The sequence below is a fragment of the Larimichthys crocea genome, chromosome XII, assembly GCF_000972845.2.
Source record: "Larimichthys crocea isolate SSNF chromosome XII, L_crocea_2.0, whole genome shotgun sequence".
NCBI classification, from domain to species: domain Eukaryota; kingdom Metazoa; phylum Chordata; class Actinopteri; family Sciaenidae; genus Larimichthys; species Larimichthys crocea.
Genome location: NC_040022.1, coordinates 22081958 through 22107787, shown reverse-complemented (window position 1 = coordinate 22107787; position 25830 = coordinate 22081958). Strand labels below are relative to the sequence as shown.

Here is a 25830-nt window from a genome sequence, read left to right as displayed (position 1 = left end):
ACACACACACATCCCCAACCAACCCTGTACAGCCACAGAGACGATGTATGGCCTGCAAATGAAATGTCCTTAAGAAGAGGGAGAAAATGCCATCAGACACAAAGTTAAAAAAAGGCAGAAAACTCTGTTCATGACACTGAAGTTGAGAAAAGCAGCAGTGTGTTTTTTTTTTTTTTTTTTTGTTCTAGTAGTGAAGTTTAAAGTCCCTGCACATTACCGAAGAAACGCCGCCACGCTCGCCCAGGCCTTTCCTATGAACTCGTACTCAAAATTTCAGCTGATTAATTAAACTCATTGCACATTTGTTTACAGACAGCTCGTTACACATTTCTTCATTCTGACATTCAAAAAAATAAAATCTCCCGCTTTTTACACGATCTCACTAAACGTGTCATTTTTGTAGTGTTAAATGGAGGAATGCAGCTTGTTTTTTTTTTATTTTACAGCATCACAGGCACTGTGATAAAAACCCCAGTGACAAGTAATTAGGACAAAACCATCACAGCGACTTCCTGCACATTTTCAGAGCATAAAATGATTTTAAAAAAATTAACGAATAACTTGTTTTTAAGCGTTTCCTCATGATGTCTTTCGGTTTGATCACCTCTATAAGGATTCATGACAACCCTCGTCTAATAACACCAACTGTTCTTACTGAGATGTCTCAAAAATATGAAACTACTTAAATATTCCTTTAAAACATAAATAAAGGAACATACAGTGTGTCACCTCCGGAGATGGGAGGGATTTCTAGTTAAAGTAGTTACTCATCCTATGCATGGATGGCCCTTCCTAAATTTCAACCCTTCTTATTCGAATGCTGCTACAGAAGGATACCACGCATAGTGAAAGTCTCCGAATCGGAGAGAAACTAACACCCGACGAGAGGTTACGAAAAAACAAATCACTCTTCCCAGAAAGAAAAAAAAAAAGGCAACCACTGAAATAATCGCACAACATGACGGAGCAAAAATGAAACAATGTTCGAGAAAAAAACAAAAACAAAGCTTGGATGTTCAGTTTTAGGTCTGCTGAAATCAAAAGAGCTTATTCCTATTTGGCTGTAGTGATACGTTTGCCAGCCCAGTGTGTTGAATTCAGAACATAAAGTCATTGTTTTCTTTTCTTTCTTTTTTTTTTTTTTTGGTGTTGCAGAAGTCCTGGAAAAGGAGTGCACTTGGACACACAACAAAAAGAAGCAGCCAAACACCTGGAATGTGCTTGATGAGTCTTTAAAGCAAACATTTAGAAAAAACATGTTTTTTTTTTCCCTAAGTGGAATTGCACTGAACTGAAATCACACACACTGATGTAGCTGGAGAGGTGATGTGGCTCAGACCGGGGACTGGGCCTCGTCTGTTTTATTTGCTCAAAGTCAGCTTGCAGCCATTGTTCTCATGGCCATCTCCGTGTAGGTAAAGAACAGTTCTGCCTGAGAGAAGCATCCGCGGTTTGCCCTACAAACCGCGTCATCTGTCCTTATTCAGCAGTTCTCCATCCCCCCCCAAAAAAAGTGCGAGTATAGGTTTATTTTTTTCAATGGTGTGATGACGAACGGTCCCTTCATTCATCACGCTAGTCCTTTTCTCCATCTTCACTGCTTCCTGAGGTGAACACAAGAGAGAGGATAAAGAGAGTTTAAAACGTGTTCACATGACTGATGAATACTACTCAAACATCAACGATTTCATGTGATTACAACAAGCGTGGTACATGTAAATCTGATATAGTAGTCAGTAACCAGTTTGCAGGATTTAGCGGCCTCTAGCTGCGTAGTTGCTGATTGCACCCCCCTCGTTTCACACTCTTGTTTTATCCTTTATATTTGGAGCAGGAGGGCGAGTGAAAGGGGTTGCAATCCACAACTGCTAGATGGAACTAAATCCTACACACCGGACCTTTAAAAGAATAGTTTGACATGTTTATTCAATACCGATCTCATACGTGTACAGTGAATATGAAACTACAGCGGTTAGCTTCGGATTTAAAGGGGGTTATATACAGGACTATTTCTTTGCCCGGTAACTTCAGGTTGCCAGACATCACCTTATGCTAAGCTAACACCGTACAGACATGAGTGGTATGGATAATCTCATCCAAATTGTAGCAGTAAAGCAATAATATAAATATTTCTCAAATCTACTCTAAGCCTGTGTAAAAACCCATACAGGTTTGGTGCGAGTGGACGCTCGACTTGCCTCCTTGTTCGATGTCAGAGTCCGTGAGATGCGTAAGGGAGAAGCTGGCGATGCTGGCCGGGGAGATGGAGAAACGGGAGTAGTTGGAGGAACTGGTCCAGCTGGGCTCCAGCACGCGCCCTACTGCAGGGGGCGGAGAGGAAAATCGAGATGCTGCAGATGAGGACATAGCCTTTGATACGGGGTCTTTATCCGTCTTGGGCAGGAAGGCGGGTGCGGAGGAGAAGTCGTCGTCCCACTCAAAACCACCGCCTGTAGGGATTTAATGAAGGAGTCAGGACATAAAAATGGCAAAGAAGATTTTCAGCAGCTGCATATATTTAGCGGGTCGTTACCTTCTTCATCTGTGGAGCTTTCAGAGTTGGTGAACCGGTTCAGGTAGCTTGCAGTGGGCCCTGGGCTGCTGAACTCTGGTACCTGGCTGTTTGAGCCTGAGGAGTGGTCACCCAGTTCCTTTGTGGGGGTCTCCTAAATCAGAGTGAGTTGTTTTTTTAATAACAATGTCCACATGAAAGTTTATCTACAATAAGTAATGTTAGACAACAAAAAAGACAATACTTTACCTGGTCAAACAGGTAAACAGTGACATCATCAAAGAATGACACCGCTCTTCTGGAGTTATCTGCGTTGCTCCTCGCAGGAAACGGAGGGGATGACGCCTCGATGTTTAGAGTGGTGGGTTTCAACAAGCTCTTCAGGTTCTTTGCACTGCTATCATCCGAGATAATAAGTGGCACTGTATGCACGGTGTCATCCTCACTATCTGAGCTAGAGCTGTGCAGCTGGTAAGCACGGACGTCATCCTCAGAGTCATCGCTGTTCTCATCCTCCTCGTCCGCATCAACGCCATCCTCATGTCCATCTAAACCTGAGCCATCGCGCCTCCCCAGGTAACGCCCCTCCATGTCTGGCTCTTTTATTTTATGACCGTCACTCGCGTAGGTCCTGGTTAGTTTAGCATGACCTGCACTCTCTGGCGGCGGCTTTGAAGGGGGAGCAGAAGGGAGTGGGGTTAAAGTTTGGAGATCTTCTGATGGGTCTGGTTGATCAGGAGTTGTGACGTCTATCAGCACCTCTGGTTTGTTTTCATCTTCATGATGGTTGCAGGTGGACTCCGTTGCCTCCGTCTCACATTTCTCTGTGATATCTGCCTCTGGTAATATGCCCCCAACCTGAGGATCAGGTGTTTCTCCATAAGCCTGTGCTTCAACAACTACAAAAGATTCTTGCTGTGACGATAAAGAATCTACATCTCTCTCCACGTTAACCTCCAGTTCAGGACCTCCGGCGGCCCCGCTGACCGTGTCGGTAGAGTTTCTCAGCCACGTGATGTCCCCAGAACCTCCCGCAATCATTTCTTCAGACTTCTTCTCGGGTTCGGATTCATTGTCTGAGAAGTAAGCAGAGTCTCTATAATTGCTTCCCATAAGTGGCTCCTCAACAGGTGCTACAGGATCTGGTTGCTGGTCTTCACTGGGATCCTCGCTTTGAGCATCCAGCACACCCTCTACTTCAGAGATAATGATTTCTGGTGGAACCAGATTTGTGGCAGCCATGGGCTCTTCTGTCTCCTCCTCTTCTTTGGCAACACTTAAACCATTTTTGACAGGAGATTGATCTTTGACGTTAGGCTGAGAGTTCCACTCAGGAGACTCCAGGTTCTCCGTCTCATACCCACTGTCTGATATTTTGTATGGAGGCTGGAGTTTGTGTTGGGCTATTTGAGGATTTAGCTCTTCTCCTTGTTCGCCTAGCCTGTGGATGTCCAGAGAGTCTAAAGAGTCTGGTGTCTCGGCTGAATTGTCTACAGTTGGTACAGTGGTGGACATACTGTCTTCCAGTAAACTGTCCTGGCTGATCTGGTCCAAAGATGGCCCAGAGACCAACAGAGAAGATCTGACAAGAGGACGCCCATTCGTATCCATAAAGGATTCTTCCTGGTCAGACAGGGTGGTTTCCAGTTCTATATCTGCATCTTCAATTAGTTCACTCAACAGGTCGTTACTTGTTAGGTCCTCACTCTGCCCGTTGTCTGAGGACATTGCTTGGACTTGTGGGTTTTCAGGCATTTTATCTTCTAGGGGCTGAACAATATCCTTTGAGGTTCCAAGGTCATCTTCAAGGCTGGGAATTTTGGCATCTGTGCACAGTAAGTCTGTAGTGGCACTTTCAGAGAATTCAGGGGTGTGGTCATCAGTTTGACTGATGATAATCTCAAGCCTCTCTGAGGTAGAATCAAAACCGGAGTCCATACCTCTGTCTGAGGATTGCAGCAGACCAAAGTCTTCAGTGGAAGAACTATTTCTAACTGGCAGCTGGTTGCTTGTGTCATCTTCTGTGACCACTGTAATGAAAGGCACCAGTGTTTCATTTTCTACCAGAGACGGACGCAACTCCCCTAAACTGGCAATTGGAGAGTCTAAAAGTTCCTGTCTTAAGGATGTGCTACTTGCTGCAGGTTTTAAGTAAGTGTCCGCTGTGGTTAAGCTGCCTAAAGTCTCAAGATTGTCCCAAGAACGCATTTTAAATGTGTCTTCTGGTTCGTGGGCTATGCCAGGTAAAAGAAAGTTCTCCTGCGGACTTGAGAAACTAGATCCATCTTTCATCAGACTCTGGTCTTTGAGAAACATGTAGTTGTCAGATAGTTTTTCAGTGTTCAGAAGCCTCTTCACGTCTGTGTTCTCCCTCTCCACTTCCACAGAATCCGCCAGGTGAGGGGCTTCTGAACCAACCCCTAAAAAAGGCTCCCCGTAGCTTTTATCGGTGTCCACCTCCTGGACATTAGCAGTTGCATCATCAAGGAAAGGGTTTCCATTGCGCTCTGGAAGCTCCATGAAACTCTTTCTCCAGGAAGGAGACTCCTCTTGCTTGGACCCCCCTTCAGTGAAAATGTTGGTGTGGTATGGACTGTCATTTTCAAGAGATGACCAGATGTGACTGTCTGGTAAATAGGAATCCTTGGAGTCAATACTTTGGTGGAAAAAATCAGCATCGGTACTAGACTCATCCAGACGGACATCTTGAAGAACAACAAAGTCTTGCTGGCCTGAACCAAAGTCAAGGTCTTGTCCTCTGCTCCCATCTTCCCCAACAGTGCTCTCCCCTTGTTCTTCTAGTTGTATGTAATATTCATTTCCATTAGATGGTTTCTGTGCATCAAACACTGGTACAATCCCATGAATTCCTGAAGGAGTGTTGCCACTTTCTTTGCCCGCTGCTCTTGCTATAGGATCAGGGAAATGGGCCTGGATATCTTCACTGGAAACGGGAAAGAACATGCTGTGATAGTTCAATGTTGTGTCCATGCCTGAACGTCCATGGTTGCCTTCGTAGTGGTCGTGCTTGGCAGCCTCCCAAACATACTCAAAACTGAGACCTTTGCTTGTTTCAGTAACAGTAAGAACTTCGTCGATCTCTTGTCGCAGGGCATCGTCAGCAAACTGTTCCAAGATGGGGAAAGAGGAGTGGCTAACTGTGGTCTGCCGTGTAGAGGGGTTAGGCTTGAGAGCATCCCAGCGTTGTTCAAAATCTTCTTCTATGTCCTTCTGGCCTTGCATGCGCAGGTAGATAAGCAAACGATGCACTTCCTCTGCTGTGGCCCGCTTGTCTGGAGACAGCCAACAGAACTGCAGGACTTCATACCTGCAGCGACAAGAAAAACATACATCTGTTTTTCAGACAAGGTACATTTTTAATGGACAAATAACTTAAATTGAGATATAGGCAACACTAACATTGTTTGCATGTAATCTGTCCTAATAGACATATTCCAAAGACTCACCATCTGTCCGAATAAGGAAGCTCCAACTGTGGTTTAAAGAGTTTCACTTGTTGATCCTTGATCACATGGTTAAGAACCTCCCGGTCGGACAAATGCGGGTACGGCTGAGCAGAACTCTCAAAGAGCTCCCACAATGTGACCCCCAAGGCCCTACGGACAATGCAGCATAAAATAGATGTTGGTATTTACTGCAGGACAAAAGTTATCTTGCGCACTCCAAGTTGAGCAAATGGCCTTCACCTCTTGACCCCAGACCATAAACTTCATCAGGTGAGTTTGTTATGACTATCCAAACCAACAAAAACAGTACTGTAATATAAATAACTAGCATTAATCATAAAGCAGCTATGACAACAGGAGCCTAATTTAGACCCTTCACTAATGATGATCGAGTTGCTCTTTACGTGGGCAACATTTGGAATCTCAATTTATTCTTATTCAGGAGGAAATTTGGCTCTTGTAACTACAACTACTTTACGTAACTCAGCAGTTTATGACCGAAGGCATTTGGGCAATGAGTCGTGGAGTCATTGGAGGGGCTGAAAGACTGTACTGTGCGGAGAGATGCTTTGTTGGTGCAGTGTCAGTGTCTTTTTGCCCTCTTTTGGAAATGATCCAGGTTGTTTGGGATTTACAAGCTCTGGAATTAGCAGAAAGGTCTTGTCTTCTCAGCAACGGGCCACAACTGTACTGCAGAGCAATTTACTGTCATTCTTTGTCCCATTCCAAATATACTTCCCATGTATATTTTGATTTCCAGACATAACTTTAGCTAAAACATCTTTTTTTACATCCTTCGATCTGCAATAAAGGAGTAGAAATCTTTTCTTCTTTCTCAGGAGGCTCATTTCAAAATACATTTGGATCACATTCAGGTTCAATAAGTCATTATGAGTAATGGCTTTTGGAAAATGTCCTCTAGTGTCAGTGAAGAAATTACAATCTGGTACCTACCACACATTACTGGGCTTGGTCTGCTCCATAGTAATCACACCCCCATGGCGCTCGCCCACCAGCTCAGGAGCCAACCAGCGAAGGGGTGCAAACACATCATCCTCTGTGATGATGTAATCCTCCTATCACATTGTAAAAAACAAAACAAAAAAACAACCCAGTCACACACCGTATTTGCTATTTTTACAAACTATAACTTTCTATAAAACACACAAATACACAAATAATTGTACAAACACCAGATCATTAAAAAGCACTTACAATACAATAGGAGATATTTGGTTGTTTATTAGCCCTCAATGAGGCAGTGCACACTCACATTGCCTCGCTCTTTCTTTACAGAAATAGATTCAGTGGGTGACCTTATCTTATGAGTATTAAATTCAGACCGCCAAACTGACCGATCAGCAGTATTTAAAGAATCCACCAGACCGAACTGCCTTAGGACATTTGCAGCGTGTAAAGTTACAAGACAAGTCTATCTTAAATCCTGAGTGAAATATACAGTTGTTCAAAAGGCAAACACCTGTGAAGCCTACGATGAAGAAGATTTATTTTCTGCCTGGTCATCTGAAGCTGGTTGCACTAAGACAGACTCCGACAGTGAGTTCAGGTCAACAAATAACTGGACGTCAGATAGGCAACTGAAGTTAATCAGATGCACAAAGTCAAGTAGTTCTTAACAATTTTAAGAAGGAATGAAAAGAAGAAAGAAAACAACACGACTAACTTAAATAACTCATTCAACAGTTAGAAAAACAGAACAACTGTGGTCTCTAATAACTTTTTCCTGTCTAAATTGCTTGATTCTTTTTCGGCAAACCACTAATTATGCATATTTTCCTCATATCTATCTGGCAAATTATTCTTACTACGGCACCTTGTTCCAAGATAGTCTGGAGTAGGGTGGCTAACTTATAACGCTTGAAATGGGTCCAAGAGTATAAATAGTATATATATAAGTGACTTGATCAGTGGTCTCAGATCACATCATAAATTAGGCAAAACTGACAGAAATGTTTTCACTGCCCAGTCCTTCATGGATGCCCACACATCCTAGGAAGTCGGGGCAAGTGTCTCTCTAGCTCCACAAAGACTCCAGATGGCGCAGTTAACCTTGGCAGGATGCGAGATGATGTTTGTACTGTATATCATTGTGTGGCTAGTGCCCAGCAGGCAAATGGGGGGGGGGGATGCTACAAGCAATCAGATCTAACAGACATATGAACCTTACCAACATTTGGTATGCATTTGGATCTATTTTTTTTATATATATCAGAGTTTATGATGTATCTGTCTCCTCTAATTAGTGACCACATAAAAACAGACCCAGTCAGACCTATTTGATTACCACTCGTAATCTGTATCAGACCAGGAATTAAAAAAATTACTGCAGTATTTATTAGTATCAGCCCCAAAAAGTTCAACTGGATCATGTCTAGGGTGATGTATAATATATTTGTGATGAAAGAATATGCAGTTCCGTACATCAATGATAAAATTACAAAACTCTCTAAGCAGAAAATGTGTGAAATTGAGATTCATGCTTACTTTATATCTGTAGGGTCCAATTCCATAGTCTCCTACTTTGACTGTAAGATCTGCAGTCAGGTAGCAGTTCCTCAGAGCCAAATCACTACGAGAGCATAGAGGAAAAACATCAGCATGACACATAGGGATGGATGAAATACTTATCATACACTGATTACAAAGCCAGCGGGCAAGTGTGTGATCATCACTGGCATGGAAATATTCAGCTGATGCTTGTTCTTGGGATTTTATTTTTCTCAGCCTTTGTCATTTGTGTCTAAAAAGCAAACTTAAAACAAAAACCAGGGGGAGTTGACTACAAAACAAACCTTACAAACACAGAATCTTTCATATGCTCTTAACCTTTAAGGCTAAGATTACATCAAAAGAATCGAGAGCAAAGGAGTCTGGCAAGGAACTATGAGAAATTCTTCTGCTGTCATTGGCCTGTGCCTTCGCCTTGCAACAAGGCTCAAAGAGGGGCTATTCCTGACTCGTGCATACAGCAGCGGGATACAGTTTCTAGAGGGAAACACAGGCTGTGCAAACTGCTTGTGGGGCTGCCAGAAGAGGGCGTACAAAACTCTCTCTGCACATTAAGTACCCATATGGTGGTTCATTCATTCACGCTGCTTTGGTTTCCCTTTAGCCGTGCGGCAATCCCTTTGTGCACAGGTTCCAAGTCACTTTTACCCGCTTAAAAGACAAACACTGCTGACAGTGTGGTTGTGCGTGTACCTGGCACAGCTGCTGTCAGACTCACTGAAACCTTTATAAGATAAATGGAGATTTATTTTCAACTCTCCTGTCCTCTGCTGTTGACCTAGGACCCGATATACAGTAACACAGCAGTAAGGATCCAACATCGTAACCTTACAAGGCTAATAATACATGCCGTGGGGAGGGTTGCTCCTATACCATCAGACACCAGTGCTGTTTGGTGTCTACAAGTGGCCTCTTGATTTTATTTCTCTAATCAAGAGGGGGAAAAAATAAGAAGAACTTTTTCTTTTATAACTAAATTATATTTAAACTAAGAACAGAATTTGATAAAGTAATAAGGATTCATGATCTGTAATGAATCCAAATAACCAGCTAGAAGATTAAGAGCCTTCGTGAAAAAAACTTTTATTAACGGCATTTATCATGAATTTATAGGCAATCGTTAATACAAAAAAAAGCAACTAATAATCTTCTTTGTATTTCACCATTAAGACTTAGATCAAGATACCTGATCAAGTCAATAAAAGTACCGTCTAAGAACGATCAAGAAACAGAGGTCGAACACAAGAATCAATGTTGGCTACAGGGGAAGTATCAGCCCAGCATGTTTTGTTAAAGAGGACTTTAACCTATAAACATCTACAAATCATACTTGTCAGCTGCTGTCATGATGTTGAATCTGTGCTAATGTGTTGCTCTGGACAAGCCCATCATATGAGATAACTAGAAGCTTCTGAGAAGGAAAACAAAAGTCCTGGTAGAAGATAAAGTGAAAGTGAATACTCACAAACACAGCTCATATTATTTGATCTAAACTCCACTTTAAACTCTAAACTGTACTTTCAGTACTGAAAAGTGTCTTTTCTCTCATTGAGCTGAACCATACCTTCACCCCTGAATGAGAATATATTCATGGCACACTTGCTCTTTCGCAGCACAATTCTCACCCTCGCAATGCAATGCTGAAGTTTCACTTTTGGATATCAGCCCACACAGAGTTTTGTGTCTGTGTCTGCACCACCATCAAATGACATCAAATTTTGCCAGCAAATAGCTCCACTCCGAATCATTCAGCTTGTGTCAACTTCTCAAAAGCTTGTGTTTTTTTTGTGGCCTCAGAATGAGAGTGCCACAAAAATATTTTTTTAGGATTGCGAATTGAATTGGTCCACATGGAGGGAAGCTTGTAGAATCCCTTTAAGTTGTAACAAGGATTAAAACACAAACGCCCAATGTGAGCCTATCCTTTTACATGCAAAGAGCAGAATCATCATATCCTTCTGGCAGCGGACAGCTGACACTGTGGCAATGCATGGGAGCTGTGTAATTGGAACCCTCTGAGCTTATTCTGAGCATGCAAAATAGAGCTGATGAGCTGAGCATCGTATGTTGCCCCCAATCCATGCATGCCCGACACCCCCTGTGCCCTGCTGGCTGCTAGTAGCCAGACATCCAGTGCTTGCTGGGGGTAAAAATGAAAATGAAACGCAGCCTCTCTGCTGTACACACCTTTTTTGGAGAACACTGGTACTTGTGAGACTGGTTGGACAGTACGCGCTAAAGTAAAACTAACAGTTGACTGAAGTCTTTACAATCATATTTTATGATGTCTGCGGCTATATATCCAACAAGTGATGTTACGTACTCAGTAAAATTCCAACATATCTGTCGTATATAGCAATATTTCTGTGTATTTTACGTGTTGTTGACAGGATTCAACATTAACATGCAGAAATGTGTTAAATATATCAAATTTCAGCCATATCTTTCATTTAAATGTCATCAAATTCAAATCTTAACTAAGATTATATCTCATTAAGAAAACTACAAATGTAATAAATTAAATTAATTATGTGAATGTTGACTCGGGCTGTAATTAAAATACCCAATCACAATGTTTTTGTGCCTCGCTGACACTGAGAGCGTGAACCATAAACCGCAGCTGTCTTCTCTGACAGACAAAGTGTTATGAGAAGCACAGCGCTCAGCTTAGTGGGCCTAAAAAAAAAAAAAACCCTGTGAGCTTTGCTTAAACCTTGCGATTCTGAAGTGCTACCTGTGCAGGAAGTTGTGTTTGTGAAGGTGAGTGACGCCGGCAGCAATTTCACAGGCCATCCTCTGCAGCTGCAGCAACTCAGCGTTTCTGAACATCCAATCCTGCTGAGACAGATAACCCCGCAGATCCCCCTGCAAAACACACACAGACAAACACACAGATGTATCGGTATCAAACGTAAACATTCGATAAATAGACAAGAATCTGTATTTGTTTGTGTCACAGCAATAGGAGGAATTTTAACAAGTGGTTCTATTTGGACTGCAATGTGGGGAGTCCACCACACAGGGGCGGTAGACTCTCCTGTTACTGTCTCCTCAGCACTTCTCACGGCTGATGTGTGACAGGACCAAATAAGGGTAACGCCGTTTAATGGACCACTATGCTGTGTCACAGAGATTTATAAATAAAAGAGTCCAGCTCAGGTCAGGTGACATAAACTCTGCTTCTGTCCAGTTGGGTTTGAAAGCTCATGAGTGGATAAGGGGGGGGCAATAAGAAGATGTCCCGTGAGGGAAGTAGGACAAGGCATTTCGAGATAATTAATGACACCCCAACATAATAAACATAGTTAGACAGCGATGCTAAGTGCTGGGTTACCAGCGTGACTGATCACAGTGGTGTGAAAAGTCAATATAAGAAAGTGAATCTGGAGCAAGATGGGCTCTTGGTGGTCCAACTCAGTCCTGAGGGACGCTAAATTTGAATTACAACAAGTCAACTCAGCTGTGCACAGGTTCACAACCCAGAGCTGGTCAGGAATGTCTGTGGACACCTGTAGATATCATTCACAGATAGGTACGTATGTACAAACGTGTGAGTATGTGAGTGAACTGTGAAAGCAGACGGCTGTTTAAGCTACATGCTTCTGTTTCGAGATCGTGTTCACCAAAGCGAAGCGAAGGCGATTTCCGATTAGAAGAGCAGAGCTCCCCTGAGGGATGAGCTAATATAAAGACACTGCACACAAGGACGCATACACGCACACCAAAGTCACGTAACGTATGAGACGCTTTTGTTAAAAACGTGTAATCACAGAGTGTGCGAGTTCGTACGTCCGCTCATTTAATAAGGGTTTATTTTTCCCTGAGCTGTCTCGCTACGAGCAGCTTGGATCAGTCGACTGACGTAAGCAACATAGCTCGACTCTAACACATTCACCCCTGCGTGCACACGCAGCTCTGAGAAGGGGTCTTCAGAGAAGAGCTATATTCAATGTATGGTAAGTGATACCCTCTGTGCCTGTCTTGTTTGTGAAGGCTCTGCAGCAGGTGATCAGGTCCGGGGGTTTCAGGGGAGGGGGAGGCTTCAGTGCCGTTAATGAAGCAACATTAACTGTGAAAGGCGAAAAACAATTAAGCCTTGTGTCTGACCTGCAAATAAACAAGAACGCAGCCAGTTCCCAGTGCACACATTCATGTCTGTCTCAGCCACCACATGATCGAGTTATGTAAAAAAAACAAAAATGTGCTTATCCTCCATGCTACTAGTAGATATTAGCACTTGCAGCCACCAGAAGTCAACCAGGACACCGACCGCATGGGGACAACTTGACCCACAAGGTAATGATATGCCCACGTCCGAGCAAAGTCAGTACAACTTAATAAATGCTGTGACAGTAACATAAAGAGCATATCCATAAAAAAGATTTCTTGTTTTAACGACCGTAATAAATGAAGGAGATCAACGACTTTTGAAAGCCAAAAGTCAGCTGGCTCATGTCTGAGACCCTGAACCAGAGAAGGGTCTGACTAACATGCTGGCCCAGCACCAGGAAGGAGATCCATGCATTAGAAGCTGTCACTCACACAATGGTATGTGACATTCTGTGGCCCCTGCACCAGTTGCTTGATGTATTTTGATGTCGAAAATGCTTTGACTCAGGGTTACCCGGCACGGGTGATACGAGACAGAAAAACCACCATCAATCAGCAGGCTGTCAGAGGGAAGGCACAGTATATTGGCTTTTTGGGATTCATGTTGCCCACTGCGCAGCTGCAGTATCACATTTCATGTTTTTTGGCATCTACGGGGATGATCGACATGGCCTGAAGTAGTCACTGACAGTCAGCTTTTACGATAAATTCAACGTGGAGTACGAGTCGTTTCAGAGTTTCATGCGCGAGTAGCGTAAATATATTTAGAGAAACACATTGTGTGAGTCAAGATCCCACGTGGGTCAAGTCCTCAGAAATCTTTATCAGACATCACTCAGTTGTGCTGCCCTCACACATTATCACCTTCAACAAACAGAACCATAATTAATCTTAATCACGCTAGGTTCCCCAATGAGTCCGCACACGTGCGATAAGTCATTCACCTTGACTCATTTCCATCTCCTGTCAGACGTTACTAGACTTGGCTGGGAAACACCACAATGCCGGGACCCCGGCCAGGCCTGGGCAGCTGACAATACCCCGACCCAACAAAGTTATGCAATGTCTGGCAATGCGAGCCAAACTGGATTCTGCTGGAAGCAGTTACCGGGTCGGAGAAATGGGAAGGCAAGGTGGGGGGTGGGGGTGGAGTTACTTTTTATTTACTATTTGTGTCACCTAAGCAGCATGCATTTCCTTTTTCCTGCAAGCAAATAAAACGTGGCTCAACATCCAAGGAGGGGAAACGCAAGGCGCACTGCAGACTGCACGTTTGCACACAAGCAACAAATGCATTACATAAAACAGACAAATGTTAAGCTTCCCTCTAAAAACAACTGTGAAGTCAAACTTTATTGCTCAGGTTGTGCCAACTTGCTCGTGGTTACCACAAAACGGACATCCCGTATCCTGGCATCAAGCAGACCTGTGCTCCTCTTTTGCACCCAGACACATCTGGTTCTGATATGCTCCCCGACAGACCACTCACAGTCAAGATTTATCGCTGCCCGAGTGGGATAAGGTTCATCTGAATCAACAGTATACTCTCTCTTTTTTAGCTCTGTTTTGGTCTCTACCAGCTCCCCAGAGAAATATCTGGCTTTGTAGCCGCTCGCAGAAAAACAGCTGCCGTGTGTCTGCCTGAAAAATTGCAACATAAGAGTGAACCAAAACGGAAACGTTACGGAGCGAACAGCTGAACAACACTCTCACAATAAAGCTCCTCAAAGCCGAGGTAAGTTGCAGAGTCGGACGATAATTCTCTGTAGGTTCATCACCACGAGCGACCCCTTTCACACTGCCATCTGATGTCATTTTATCATTGTATAGATATTGCTTAAAGAAGCTTTAAGGAATAAAGAAAATAATAGCTGCAGCTTTATTATGGAGTCTCGGAGTCTACTTCAATGGATTAAATCACATTTCAAGATATTTATAATATCTTTGTGCCATTTTTTTGAAACAAGAAGACCCAGAATTCAAACAGAATCAGCAGCTCTCTGACTGAGCGTTAGTACCTAAGAGGCGTTGCATTTAAATGAGCGATGTTTTCTATTTTCTTGGTTACCCGATAAAACAGACACCGAGGTGGCGAGTGTGTATTTTTAGGGAAACATTTTGGGCTTCTTGCATTTCGTCACCCACCACCCCAGCGGCTTTCTTTGGGAACAGCCTCGTTTACTTTACGCTGAACTGAAGTGAAGCCTCCGACATACACATGGTGCCGCCCATAAAAATGCACAAACACAGCAACTGGCCGAGCTGACACCAGAGGAGCGTAAATCGAGCCTGTTGCTTTACTAGGTGAAGTGGGAATGTGAGAAGTCCCAGGCTTAGACTAGCTATGCGACTTCGATTGGAAGGGGGGGCTCCTAGTAGTCAAGGCCCGGCCCACCCAGGATAGTTAGAGAAACAGTAAATAAATCAGCTGCCGTGATAGAGTCTGCGTCACTTTAATGTGGAGAAGAACAGAAGGGCCAATTTGGGATTGAGACGGTAGGTTTTCTGTCCAGATGGTCAACAGGAAGGGTCTGCTATGCATGCATGCATGCTGGACAGTAACGGGGTCCTGCCCTCTGAATTTGTGAGCTTAACAGACTGACAAGAGCTAATTCCCAATTAATGAAGCCTTCTAAGTGAAGAAGAGCTGTGAAAGCAAATAGTAAACGCGCCATCTCTTCCCTCCACGCGTCTCCAAAGACATGTAACTGGCACAATACTGCAAAATAAAATGACACATTGAAGCTTTATAATCGGATCGATTTATTCCAGTTAATGTGAAATTATTCTTTTTTTGGTGTAATTAAAGTTTCTTTAACACACTTGTATACACTGAAAAGTGTATTTGTGTCTAGAAATAACATTTAGCAGAGCATGTGGTCACTCACCATTTCACAGTACTCAAAGACAAGCAGGAAGGGAATGGCCTCGACACACTGGCCCAGACATTGGAGGATATTTGGGTGCTGCAACACTCTGTGTAGACAAAAGAACATAAAACATGTTCAGGAATATGTTAATTAAGACTGCAAAAAGGATTTTAGAGGTGTGAGAGGAAAGGTAGAGGGTGCTGCTAACATTACACTGATGTCATATAGATATTTCTGTCCACACACTTGTTTTAAAATAAAACACCAGAAAAAATTTGAGTGGCTCGGGGGTGGGTGTTCACCTGTATGGATCCCCCTGCTGCAGGAAATCATTCTGCTCCTTGGCACTTGCATTAGCTTTTAACTCCTTTACCACCACTCTGGCTCCACCTGGATCCGTGTAGATTTCACTCAGAAGGACCTGGTCACACATGACAACACTTTAGACTATGAAATACAGAGAATGAGCTCATACGGCACGTTAAAAGAGGTCAACAGACGCCAACAATGGCAGAGGAAAAAAACAGATTTAAAGAATGAATATTTCAAAGGTCAAGGATTATATTTACTATATTTAAGATGAGTAGCAGAATAAGCAGTAAAAAACAGAGCATGTATCCAGCCTGTGGCACAGCTAACAGCCACCTTCAGCACTCTCTAGTTAAAGGCTGTACAAATAACATTTGTATTGTTTCATTCTGTGGGAAAGCGTGTGCATTAGAGAAATCTATTATTACCTGGCCAAACCAGCCATTGCCGATCTCTTGGATGTAACTCAGGCTGTGACGTGCTACCTGGAAGCCTGTAGATCCCTCTGTGACACCAACCACAAAACAATGTTAATTAAGACTGTATGTACTCGTTAACAAGTTGTGAGCGCAACAAGTTCATTTGTATGTTTTGACAGTATCTTTGTGCGTCTGACCTGCAATGCGGGGAGGAGGTTGGAGGTGTGGGGGTCCAGGCAGGGCCACAGGGGACACAGCGAGGGTGTACACCTCAGCTGGGGACTGCATAGAGGGTGTGTCCTCTGCTGGTGGTGTGAAGTCAATCTCATCATTGTCAAAATGGTCCTCAAACTCCTACAGCGACAAAAAAAAAGAGAGTGGGTAAAGACAGAGCAACAGAACGCACATTTGCAGACACTGTCCAATACAATCCATCCAAACTCTGTATTCATTAGGTGTGGCCTGCGTGGGCGCAGGTGGCGCAGGTGGAGCTGGTACAAGTCTGGCTACCTGCCTGTCGGGACTCTCACCTTGAAGTTGATCTCCCTCTCCTTGCAGCAGGTCACACAGTTCACTAACAACACCACCAAGGCCACGAGCGCTGTCAGCGACACCACCAGGGACAGGTAGAGAGACACAGACAACGTGTCCCCAGTGTTTCCACCTGAAATGAGAAAAAAAACAGACAGAAAGTGTGCTGTGTGAATCATTTATAGCTGGGCTTCAAAATTAATTTGGAAGACAGTGAAAGAAGGCAGGCAGCAGACAGCCTTGTCACAAGCGTAAACATGAGCGTGTTCGTCAGTAACACAACAAACCAGGGGTGTACTGGCTCTTCTTCTAAATCTACCCACAACAAAAGCTCGACAACAAAAATAAACTGCACCGTGCTCTCGCAGTGCAACTTCCTGCTCTCTTTCTCCTCTGCGGAGAGAGGACCTGCCAAGCTGTAACACTAGAGACGCGGCAACTCTGATCAGACAAAACACTGATTTCTTTTTAAAGGTTTAATATTTCTGCAAACATGGCGTGACAATAACTGTGACTCTTCAGACCTGACAGAGCGTCCTCCATTCCTCATCAGCCATTCAGAGAGACAGCTGTGGGGGCTTCCACCGGCTGATAAGCAGCTGATGGTGCAGCAGCAGTGACAGCAGGTGTGGGCTCGCGTCGGTGAGGATGCTGCTGGCCCAGCAGTTCGAGTGTCAGGGCTGACAGCAGCCTTGCAACCCCCGCCACCCCCCCCTTACAGCCCCCACCTCCCACTCTGACTCTCACTCTCACTACAACGATGCTGACCAACACACACACACACACAGCTGAATTTTTCATTTTAGCACAACCAATGTTTGTTCTGGAGACTGCTGCACGCACAAAACTTAAACTATTACTACTATTAGCCGAGATTCATTCAAGCCTCTGTGTCGTATCTATGTAATGAACAGATAATGTGCTATTATAGGATATAAACGTGAACATGTTTGTAGCAGATTTTTAATTTGAAATAAGTGAGTGGGGTTGCAAAATTCAGGGGGAATCTTCAAAGTTGGAAACGTTGGAATTTATGAGAAGAAACTGTGAGACTGGCCTATAACAGAGAACTTAGATATATTTTAGCCTAATCTTGACTAAAACAACCAGATTTCATGCAAGTATACACACTGCTTCCCGCAGGGCTACTGAAGCCACGCAACATAAAGTTAAGTAAGTTTTGATATTATGGGATAAATATATTTGATGTACGGTATTAATCTTTAACTTAATAGCACGTGTATTCATACAGTAGATAGATAGCTGATGAGTTCGATGCTTAATACAGTATGTATAAGTGGCTAGTATCATTTCAATGACCATTTATGAGGCAAGCTTACCCCGAGTTACTAAATTTCCCCAAATTTCCAGTTAATTTCCCATAAATTTCCATAATTCCCATGGAAAATCTAAAAATTGCTGGAATTTTGCAACCCTACTCGGTGCAAGTGTCCATTTTTACAAGCCTCCAGACTTATTTCAAATTAAAAATATGCTACAGATGCAGGAATATTTCCGATATTCCCCAGCTTAACTTCCCGTGAAAAAGTTTCTTGCAATTAACCTGAAATGTTTATTTTGTAATTCCACCGTGCCACACACTAATACATGAACATAACCTCAATGGTGAGTGTGTGTGTGCTCAGAGACGAGTGAGAGTTTGTGGGAGTCTCTCCTTCCACATTCTCCCCTCCTGCGTTTACTCCGTCGCCCGCTGGTTGCAGCTTTGTCAGGTACATCCTGTCTGCTGGAGGGGAGAATCAACACCTACCGAGTCTCCTTCTGCTGAGCTACAAATTCCTGACAGATGAAAGCGGGTGCTGAATAAACCCAGAGTACAAACCTGCTTCTAGTTGTCTAGTTGTTTTTCACATTAGCACATGAAGGAGAGAGAGAACGGACTTCGCAGCACAAACATGAAAACATCTTTTCCTTCCCAGTTTTGACATTTTATTCCAATAAACTGCCCTTATCCAGATGGGATCAGTTTCAAAGTGGTCTCACGTTACAGCGTAAGCTTAGCTCAAATCTCTTTGATCACTTATCCCCGCAATACAGGTGTCGTCATCAATCTGCATTTATGCTTAGCTTGTTAGAGGATTTCACGGGCTTAACGTCGTGAATTGATGCAATAGATAATACTGTTGTTTGTTTCGACAGAAAGGAGGGAAAAAAGAGAGAGCAGATTTTTCTACCGTGGATAGAAGACCAAAAAGAAACGAGCAAATCCAAGAGGTTTGTGTGGGTGCGTGATGTTTTTGCTTATATTTTTAGATTTACCGTCGCCCAAACTGCAGCCTCGGTAGCAAAGGTCTTATGCGGAACTGATTTAACGTGGCATCAAAGTCTTCAAATTATAAATAAAATATTCTCTTGAAATTAACCGAAGGTAAGAACTGGTAGAGGCTGACAACAGGGCTGAGCAGTGATCTTACTACAAGTCAGCTGTGGTCAGATGCAGCACATCAGATGACGGCAATCATTTCATCTCCCTGGGGGATCACTGGATGTGATGCCAAGTGTCAGCCATGATTGAGAGTCATTTTTTTTACTGTCCACCACAGTACACCGAGCCACTGCCGACAGAAATAGACAAGATCACTTAATCTGATCTTCTGCATCCTGGGCTAAATATCTCGAGTCTTGCTGACTGCTCTGCAAACCGCAAACTGACGTACATATTTGTTTTGACTGCCCCCCCGAGACTGCGTGTATCATGTAACACTAGATCACGCTACAGCCACGATTTCAGAAAAGTTAAAAAGAGGCACGTTGTGTTACAAACTGTAAACGACTCAAATATCTATAAAGCTTTACTTATTTGTAAAGTATGTCTGTTTCCACGAACCTCTCCTCCGTGCTAACAGAGAAACAGTGTCTGTGCTGAAATATTGATGAGAAGAGGATTAAAGCTCACACACACACACACACACAGTCACGACATAGGCCAGAAGCTCTAGCTCTGAATACAGATGTGTACTTACATCTGTTAAATTAAAGTGTTCCCTACTCAGCGGTTTATCGCGGACATTTAGGAGGAAGGTGATCTGCCTTTTATACGGGCTACTGAAGGTTACACACAGCTCCTCTGTGCTGCAGCAGCTGTAAGTGGAAGGGACGGGAGAAAATGTAGCGATAAATAACACACACACACACACACACACACACACACACACACACACAGTAGAATATTTGAAATCATCTCAGCTTGCTGTGTGTCGGCGTTTGATATGTCATCGCCAAGAAATGACACATCCACGACGACAAGAGGAAAACACACAGAGAGAACGATCCAGAGGAATTAATATAACAAGGAGAGGAGAAACAGCAGCCCAACAAAGGTGAGCAAAGGTTAAAAAACAAAAAAAAGAGAGACCAAGCGGCAGCCTCCGGTGTTGAGAAATGAAGCCTGCTAAAAACTGTAGTTTCTCGAGCGGCCGCTTGAGACGGGCTTCAGAAGTGAGTCGACCTCCATGAGCACCTTTATTAAAATCTCCAACGTCACAGCAGAAAGAAACATGTTTACAGCCTGGTTCAGGCAACCGCTTTGGTCTCTATAGCTAATATCACACATTCAAAACTCTATTAAGACCTAAAGTTACGCATAATCAACAGCACGGTCGCTTTGATTGACAGGTAAGATGGCTTATTCGAGCACCCAGGCAAAATTTTTGACTTCAAAACGGCGTCCTGGAAACCTACAGGTGACGTCACTCGTGCTCTGTCCATTCTTTATACTGTCATTTTGGTGAGACACACCATGCACTGGGCTGTTCCTGCTTTATGGACAGGGAAAGAGAGAGAAATGACCCGATATACACACTTATATACGAAATATAACACTTTTATGTGAGCTGGTTGACCTTGAGGTGAGGTGAGGTTTAGAGCTACAGGAACTGTTCACGTTAGTAAATATTTAACCTTCATAAAGATTTACAACAAGAAAGTACTGCAGTCATCACTGTACTGTTGCCTTGTCACGCATCAGCCCACTCTCTCTCTCTCTCTCTCTCTCTCCCACCCCCACAGCCTCATACTGTGCGAGGGAAACCCCTCAATGGGGTCTTCCACTAAGCCACTCCTAAGACTGCCATGTTATTAAATATGTTTTATAAAACCAAAGTCTGCCAAGAATTTCTGAAGAGTAAGCTAACAGCGTAATAGCCTCGCTCCAGTCACATCCAAAATATGTCATGTGCCAACAATTACATAATTATAGCTCTCGAAATACGTGCCGTCGTTTGGCAGGAGCGATCGCTTAGAGTGAATTCCAAACCGGCTTTAATAAAGTCAAAGCTTTAACTTCACAACAATCCGCTGAGAAAACACGTGGCCGTAACCGCAGGCGGCTTCTTTTTTTAATACAAACGTTTCCTGCCTGTTTCAGCGGAGTGACGGTGTTTTAGGCGGTGCTGGGCTTCCAGAGAGGCCGCAGCAGGAGTCAGATAGAGAAGAGCTGGGTCACAGCAGCTCTACATGGGATCATTTCCCCTCAGTTAGGCCTTATCTGAGTCATGGGTTCATATTGTGACTTGGCCGGCACCGCCAAATGACTCAACTGGTTTTTTTTGGGACCAATACGACAGGGAGCTGCCAGGTCTTATTTCGGTTTCGCTGCATATTTCACAAGGCATTCATGCAGAGAGTGGAAGCTGACCCACTTTTTGATGATTTCACCCACTAGCGTGCACAACAGTGAATGTCCTTTCTTTGATTTAGGCTGCACGTCTAGGATGAAGGATGGCACTGTTCGGCTGACAATTATACTTGTGGCTGCTCCTTTAAAAAGATCCATATTGGCACATCAGACTTTCCACTTTTAAAAAAGTATATCCTTGTCATAATCTGCATTTATTCTCATGTGTTTGTGACAACAAATGTTTAGCGTAAAAGACTTTAAATCGAGCAAACAACTGGATTGAGGTGAAGGGAGCTGGCTCTGAATCTAATCTTTATGGAGGCTGCATCCCTTACAGCGTGGTAGTCACCGAGTCACTGAGCAAGTGTTGGAAGTTCAATGTCCACCTTGACTTAAAAGACTACACACGCTCCTATCACCTGGCTGTTAATACAGTTCAAACTTGTCTTAGACCTTTTTTATTCACGTCTGATGTGTGGAAACAGAGGGTATGTCACTGGAAGACCTGCTCCTTACTGTACCACGCCTTGGACGCACTGCTAATGTGGAGCAAAGAACCGGTTGCTACGTTATAAAAGCATAAAATTCACGCTCACATTGCGACATCACTTTTTCCCGTATGCTGCATTATGATTATGCAAACACGACCGCTGCTAATCATTGACCAGTGCCGATAAGCTTGGAATGTGTTACAGTTACACATTACCCGCGGAGTATTCAAGTTTGCGTCCAGTGGTTTGCAGATCGTGTTGAATCAAAGAAGAGGTCACGATGACCGAGCCTCTGGGAAGCTGCAAAAACACTGAAAGAAATGGATGAAAGTCACTAAAAGTGGATGCATGACATCCACAAGATTAGGGCTGCAGCTAATTATTTTTGCGGTGATTCATCTCCTTGGATTGATGTATTATATATTTATTTATTCATTTATCAATATAAATTATTCATTTTGCCTGGAAAGAGTCAAAATAACTGATATACTTTGAAGCGGACAGTAATGAGCTGGGTTTGGTGACTTGTTTGTACATGTGCGAATGTCTTAATATGTATAATTTAATTTCATATATATATCAATTGGAGTGGATATTTGTTTTTGTTTGCTTGTTTGGCTTCAGTTTGCCTTTTTTTTATTTTAACTTAACTATAATGTGTACAACTGTTGACTACAGCTGGACGGAGGGAAATGGATATGCATGAAAAAGTTTAAGAAGAAAAAAAAACATTAAATTTACAACGTGGTGAAATGAAGGAAATCAAATAATCCGTCGTCTTTAAGAGGCTCAGCTGTCACACTGTAATTCTTTAACTGATAAATAATCTAAATGATTGAACTATCATCATAATTGCCCGTTCATTTTCTGTTGATCCGTTGCAAACGTCCCAAATAAAAAAAAACTGTAGGAATCGAATTATCCCATCATTCGATTTCCATCTGTTTCTGTAGTTTGACCCCGAGTCTCTCTGAATTTCCCCAGTGTGGGATCATTAAAGTCTATCTTATCTTATATCGACACACGTGTTTTTTAATCACGCTGTTTTATGATAACATGGCAGCTTCATCCAACCTCCGAGAATCAAATGATCACACCCGTGACAAAACCTGTGATGTTGTAGCAGGAAATCATCATCATCATCATGATGATGACCATCAGGTTATTCATGGTCCACCTCCACACAATAAGAAACAGTGTTTCCATGCTGGCAGGCCAAACATCCATCCTATTGTCCCATAAACTTGGTTAAATGTCAACAGAGACAGGTCAAACATCTCTCTGCACCTGCAGTTAAAACATGGGCTGTTATATAAACTCACATGACTGCTGCCTGGAAACTGCTTTACCTGTGTTAAAGATCAATCAGGACTGAATGAGACGGGGTTAATAAGTATTTCCTGGTAGAGTCAGAAGTGGAATATTTGTGTTTACTATAAAACAAGTCGGCTAAATCGTGACTCTGACATGCTGTAATTTTCCATCACATGCTTTATTTATCCTGTAATGTATAAAATCAATTAGTACACATATCAACACACACTTGTTATGGTCACTACTCTTGCCATAATATCATTTATTACACTATGGTCACTTTACATTACAATACTCTTTATACATCATGCCACTTTTATCCTCAGTGTCTGTTTTGAAGCTTGTTTTCGTGTTTATTGTGTAGATTAAAGATATTTCAGTCTGTTTTTTTTCCTTTTCTACTTTTTTCTAATACTGTAGTGTATGCTACACTTTCCCCTGCTGCTGTAACAAGTTAATTTCCCCTGTGGTGGGATGAATAAAGTATATCCATCTGGGAATGCAGCCAGGTTTGTTGTGTTGTTAGCTTTTAGCTTGCTGGTTAGCTGCGCGCTACAAGCTAAAGAGGCTACACACACACAGAGAGAGAGACAGAAAAGAAACAAATCGCTCAGCTGTGTGTCAGCGAGCTGTCTCACCTGATTTGTGATGATACAGAAGAGGAGCACCTTCAGACACCGACAGAAAAATCCCACCGGCCAGCAGCAACAAAACATATCCATGGCGGCTCTTCATCCTGCTAGCTCCAGCTAAGCTAAAAAAAAAAAAAAACGTTAGCTAAATCGGATTTTTTTTTTAAACGATTAACGGCTGGTTTGTGGCTGGATTTAGTGTTTTAATCATTGATAATCCGCCTGACGTCGGTGTGAGGCTGCACAAGCGAGCGAGCACATTTTTTTTTCTGTCTGTTTTAACGTTAGCGGCTAACTAGCTTCGGCTAGCATGTGGATGCTAACAGTTTCAGCTGACGACAGCGAACAGAGCGCGGTGTCCCGTTGCCCATGGAGACAAGAGCGGCGGTCGCCTTTCACGGGCCTGTCATGCTCGGTGCGTGTGCCTCGGTGTTCTTTAATTAACCATAGCTAAAGGAAATTAATCAACAGCCCCGACTGTCATGAAACACCTCTCATCCAAAGCGCCATGTTCCTGTACAACGTCACATCACGGAGTGAGAGGCGTAAAAAAACTCTAAATGATTGACACGCACACGAGCCAATCACAGCGGAGAATACCTGGACGTTAAGCGCCACGGAGCCAATCAGCTTCGAGCTTTATTATCATTATCGGTCATGTAAAAATCCAGTGCTTTGTATGAAAAGCTTGAAAAAAATCTTTACAACCCAAGTCATTTGGGAAGCATGTGATGATTCACGCAGTGCTGATTATAAAAAGACGACCTGTCTGAGTTATAAAGATCTATCTCTGGGTTCATAAACAACCCAAGCAGCATTGTGATTTGGCTGGTGCACCAGTTTAGATTAGATATACTTTATTCACCCCACCACGGGAAAATGTACTTGTTACAAGAGTAAAGGAAAGTGTAGCATACACTACAGAATTAGAAAAAAGTAGAAAAGGCAAAAAAACGACAGAAATATCTATAACCTACAATAAACACAAATAAACAATCAACCTTCAAAACAGAAAAGTACTGAGGATAAAAGTGGCATGATATATAAAAAGAGTATTGTAATGTAAGGTGACCATAGTGTAAGAAATATTGCAAAGAAAAAGACCAGGATACAAATAATAATATTATTGCAAGAGTAGTGGCCATAATATAAATAATATAACAAAAGTAAGTGAGCATGATCTAAATAATAACTGCAAGGTATAAATGAAATAAAATAGAACAAATTTGCAATGAGACATGAACAGGAGACTACGACGTGATCAGGTGGTGCAGGTGTTGTCAAGTCTGACAGCAGCAGGGATGGAGGACCTGTGGGTGTAGCAGTCTGCTGCTGAAGGAGCTGCTCAGGGACCCCACAGTGTCATGTAGAGGGTGAGAGGTGTTGTCCATGATGGATGTCAGCTGGTGGTTTATGGTTTGTTTCTTGTGTGTTTTGATTTGATTTGATTCCTGGTGCTCTTATATGAAGATTGCTGGGCGTTAGCCTGATGGGAAACTTTGAAATGTGAAATTTTGATAGCAGAACAGGAAAGATGCTCTTCAATTCCCAAGTTGTTGCAGGTTATTGATCCCAATTAAAGACAGCCACACCTCTGTATACTAGCAGTCTCCTGATATAATGTTTTTTAAATGACTTTCAACTGATTATTTTACGAGACCAAGTTAAACCCTCATTTAGAACATATTAACAGATGATGTTGTAACACTCTCTGTATCCTGGCTGACAAGACTAACCAACATATACCCAAGAAATATGCCAATCAAATAAAAGAAATATGACAATTGCATATTAATGTTTTCACAGTACCTTTATTGCATGTTTTCAAAATGTATTAATACTCAAATTAAGACCACACATAGCTGATAGTTATCACATTAAGTATGCTTCAGTGTTTTATTCCTTATTAATATCAGAAATAGCATAAGTAGTCGTTAAGCAGTAGCAGTAAAAGCAGAAATGAAAATATATAAATATTATATGAGAAAATTGCACTTACACTTAAAA

The 25830-nt window shown here is 42.7% G+C and overlaps 1 protein-coding gene across 2 annotated transcripts; it reads right to left on the bottom strand.

The window, feature by feature from the left end:
* Nucleotides 1-162: 162 nt before the first annotated feature.
* Nucleotides 163-24392, bottom strand: lmtk2 (lemur tyrosine kinase 2). Of its 2 annotated transcripts, XM_027285207.1 has the most exons (15): nucleotides 24315-24392; nucleotides 23830-23945; nucleotides 16747-16880; nucleotides 16414-16570; nucleotides 16226-16302; nucleotides 15791-15909; nucleotides 15507-15594; nucleotides 11243-11373; nucleotides 8485-8569; nucleotides 6934-7055; nucleotides 5980-6129; nucleotides 2762-5840; nucleotides 2534-2666; nucleotides 2199-2450; nucleotides 163-1604 (listed from the first exon to the last, which is right to left on the bottom strand). In XM_027285207.1, exons 2-15 carry the CDS (start codon nucleotides 23924-23926, stop codon nucleotides 1576-1578), a joined length of 4653 nt encoding a protein of 1550 aa, XP_027141008.1. In that variant the 5' UTR covers nucleotides 23927-23945; nucleotides 24315-24392; the 3' UTR covers nucleotides 163-1575. The 2 variants fall into 2 exon arrangements, with proteins under 2 accessions (XP_027141008.1, XP_010729042.3); XM_010730740.3 differs by having other exon boundaries at nucleotides 23830-24378.
* Nucleotides 24393-25830: the final 1438 nt, after the last annotated feature.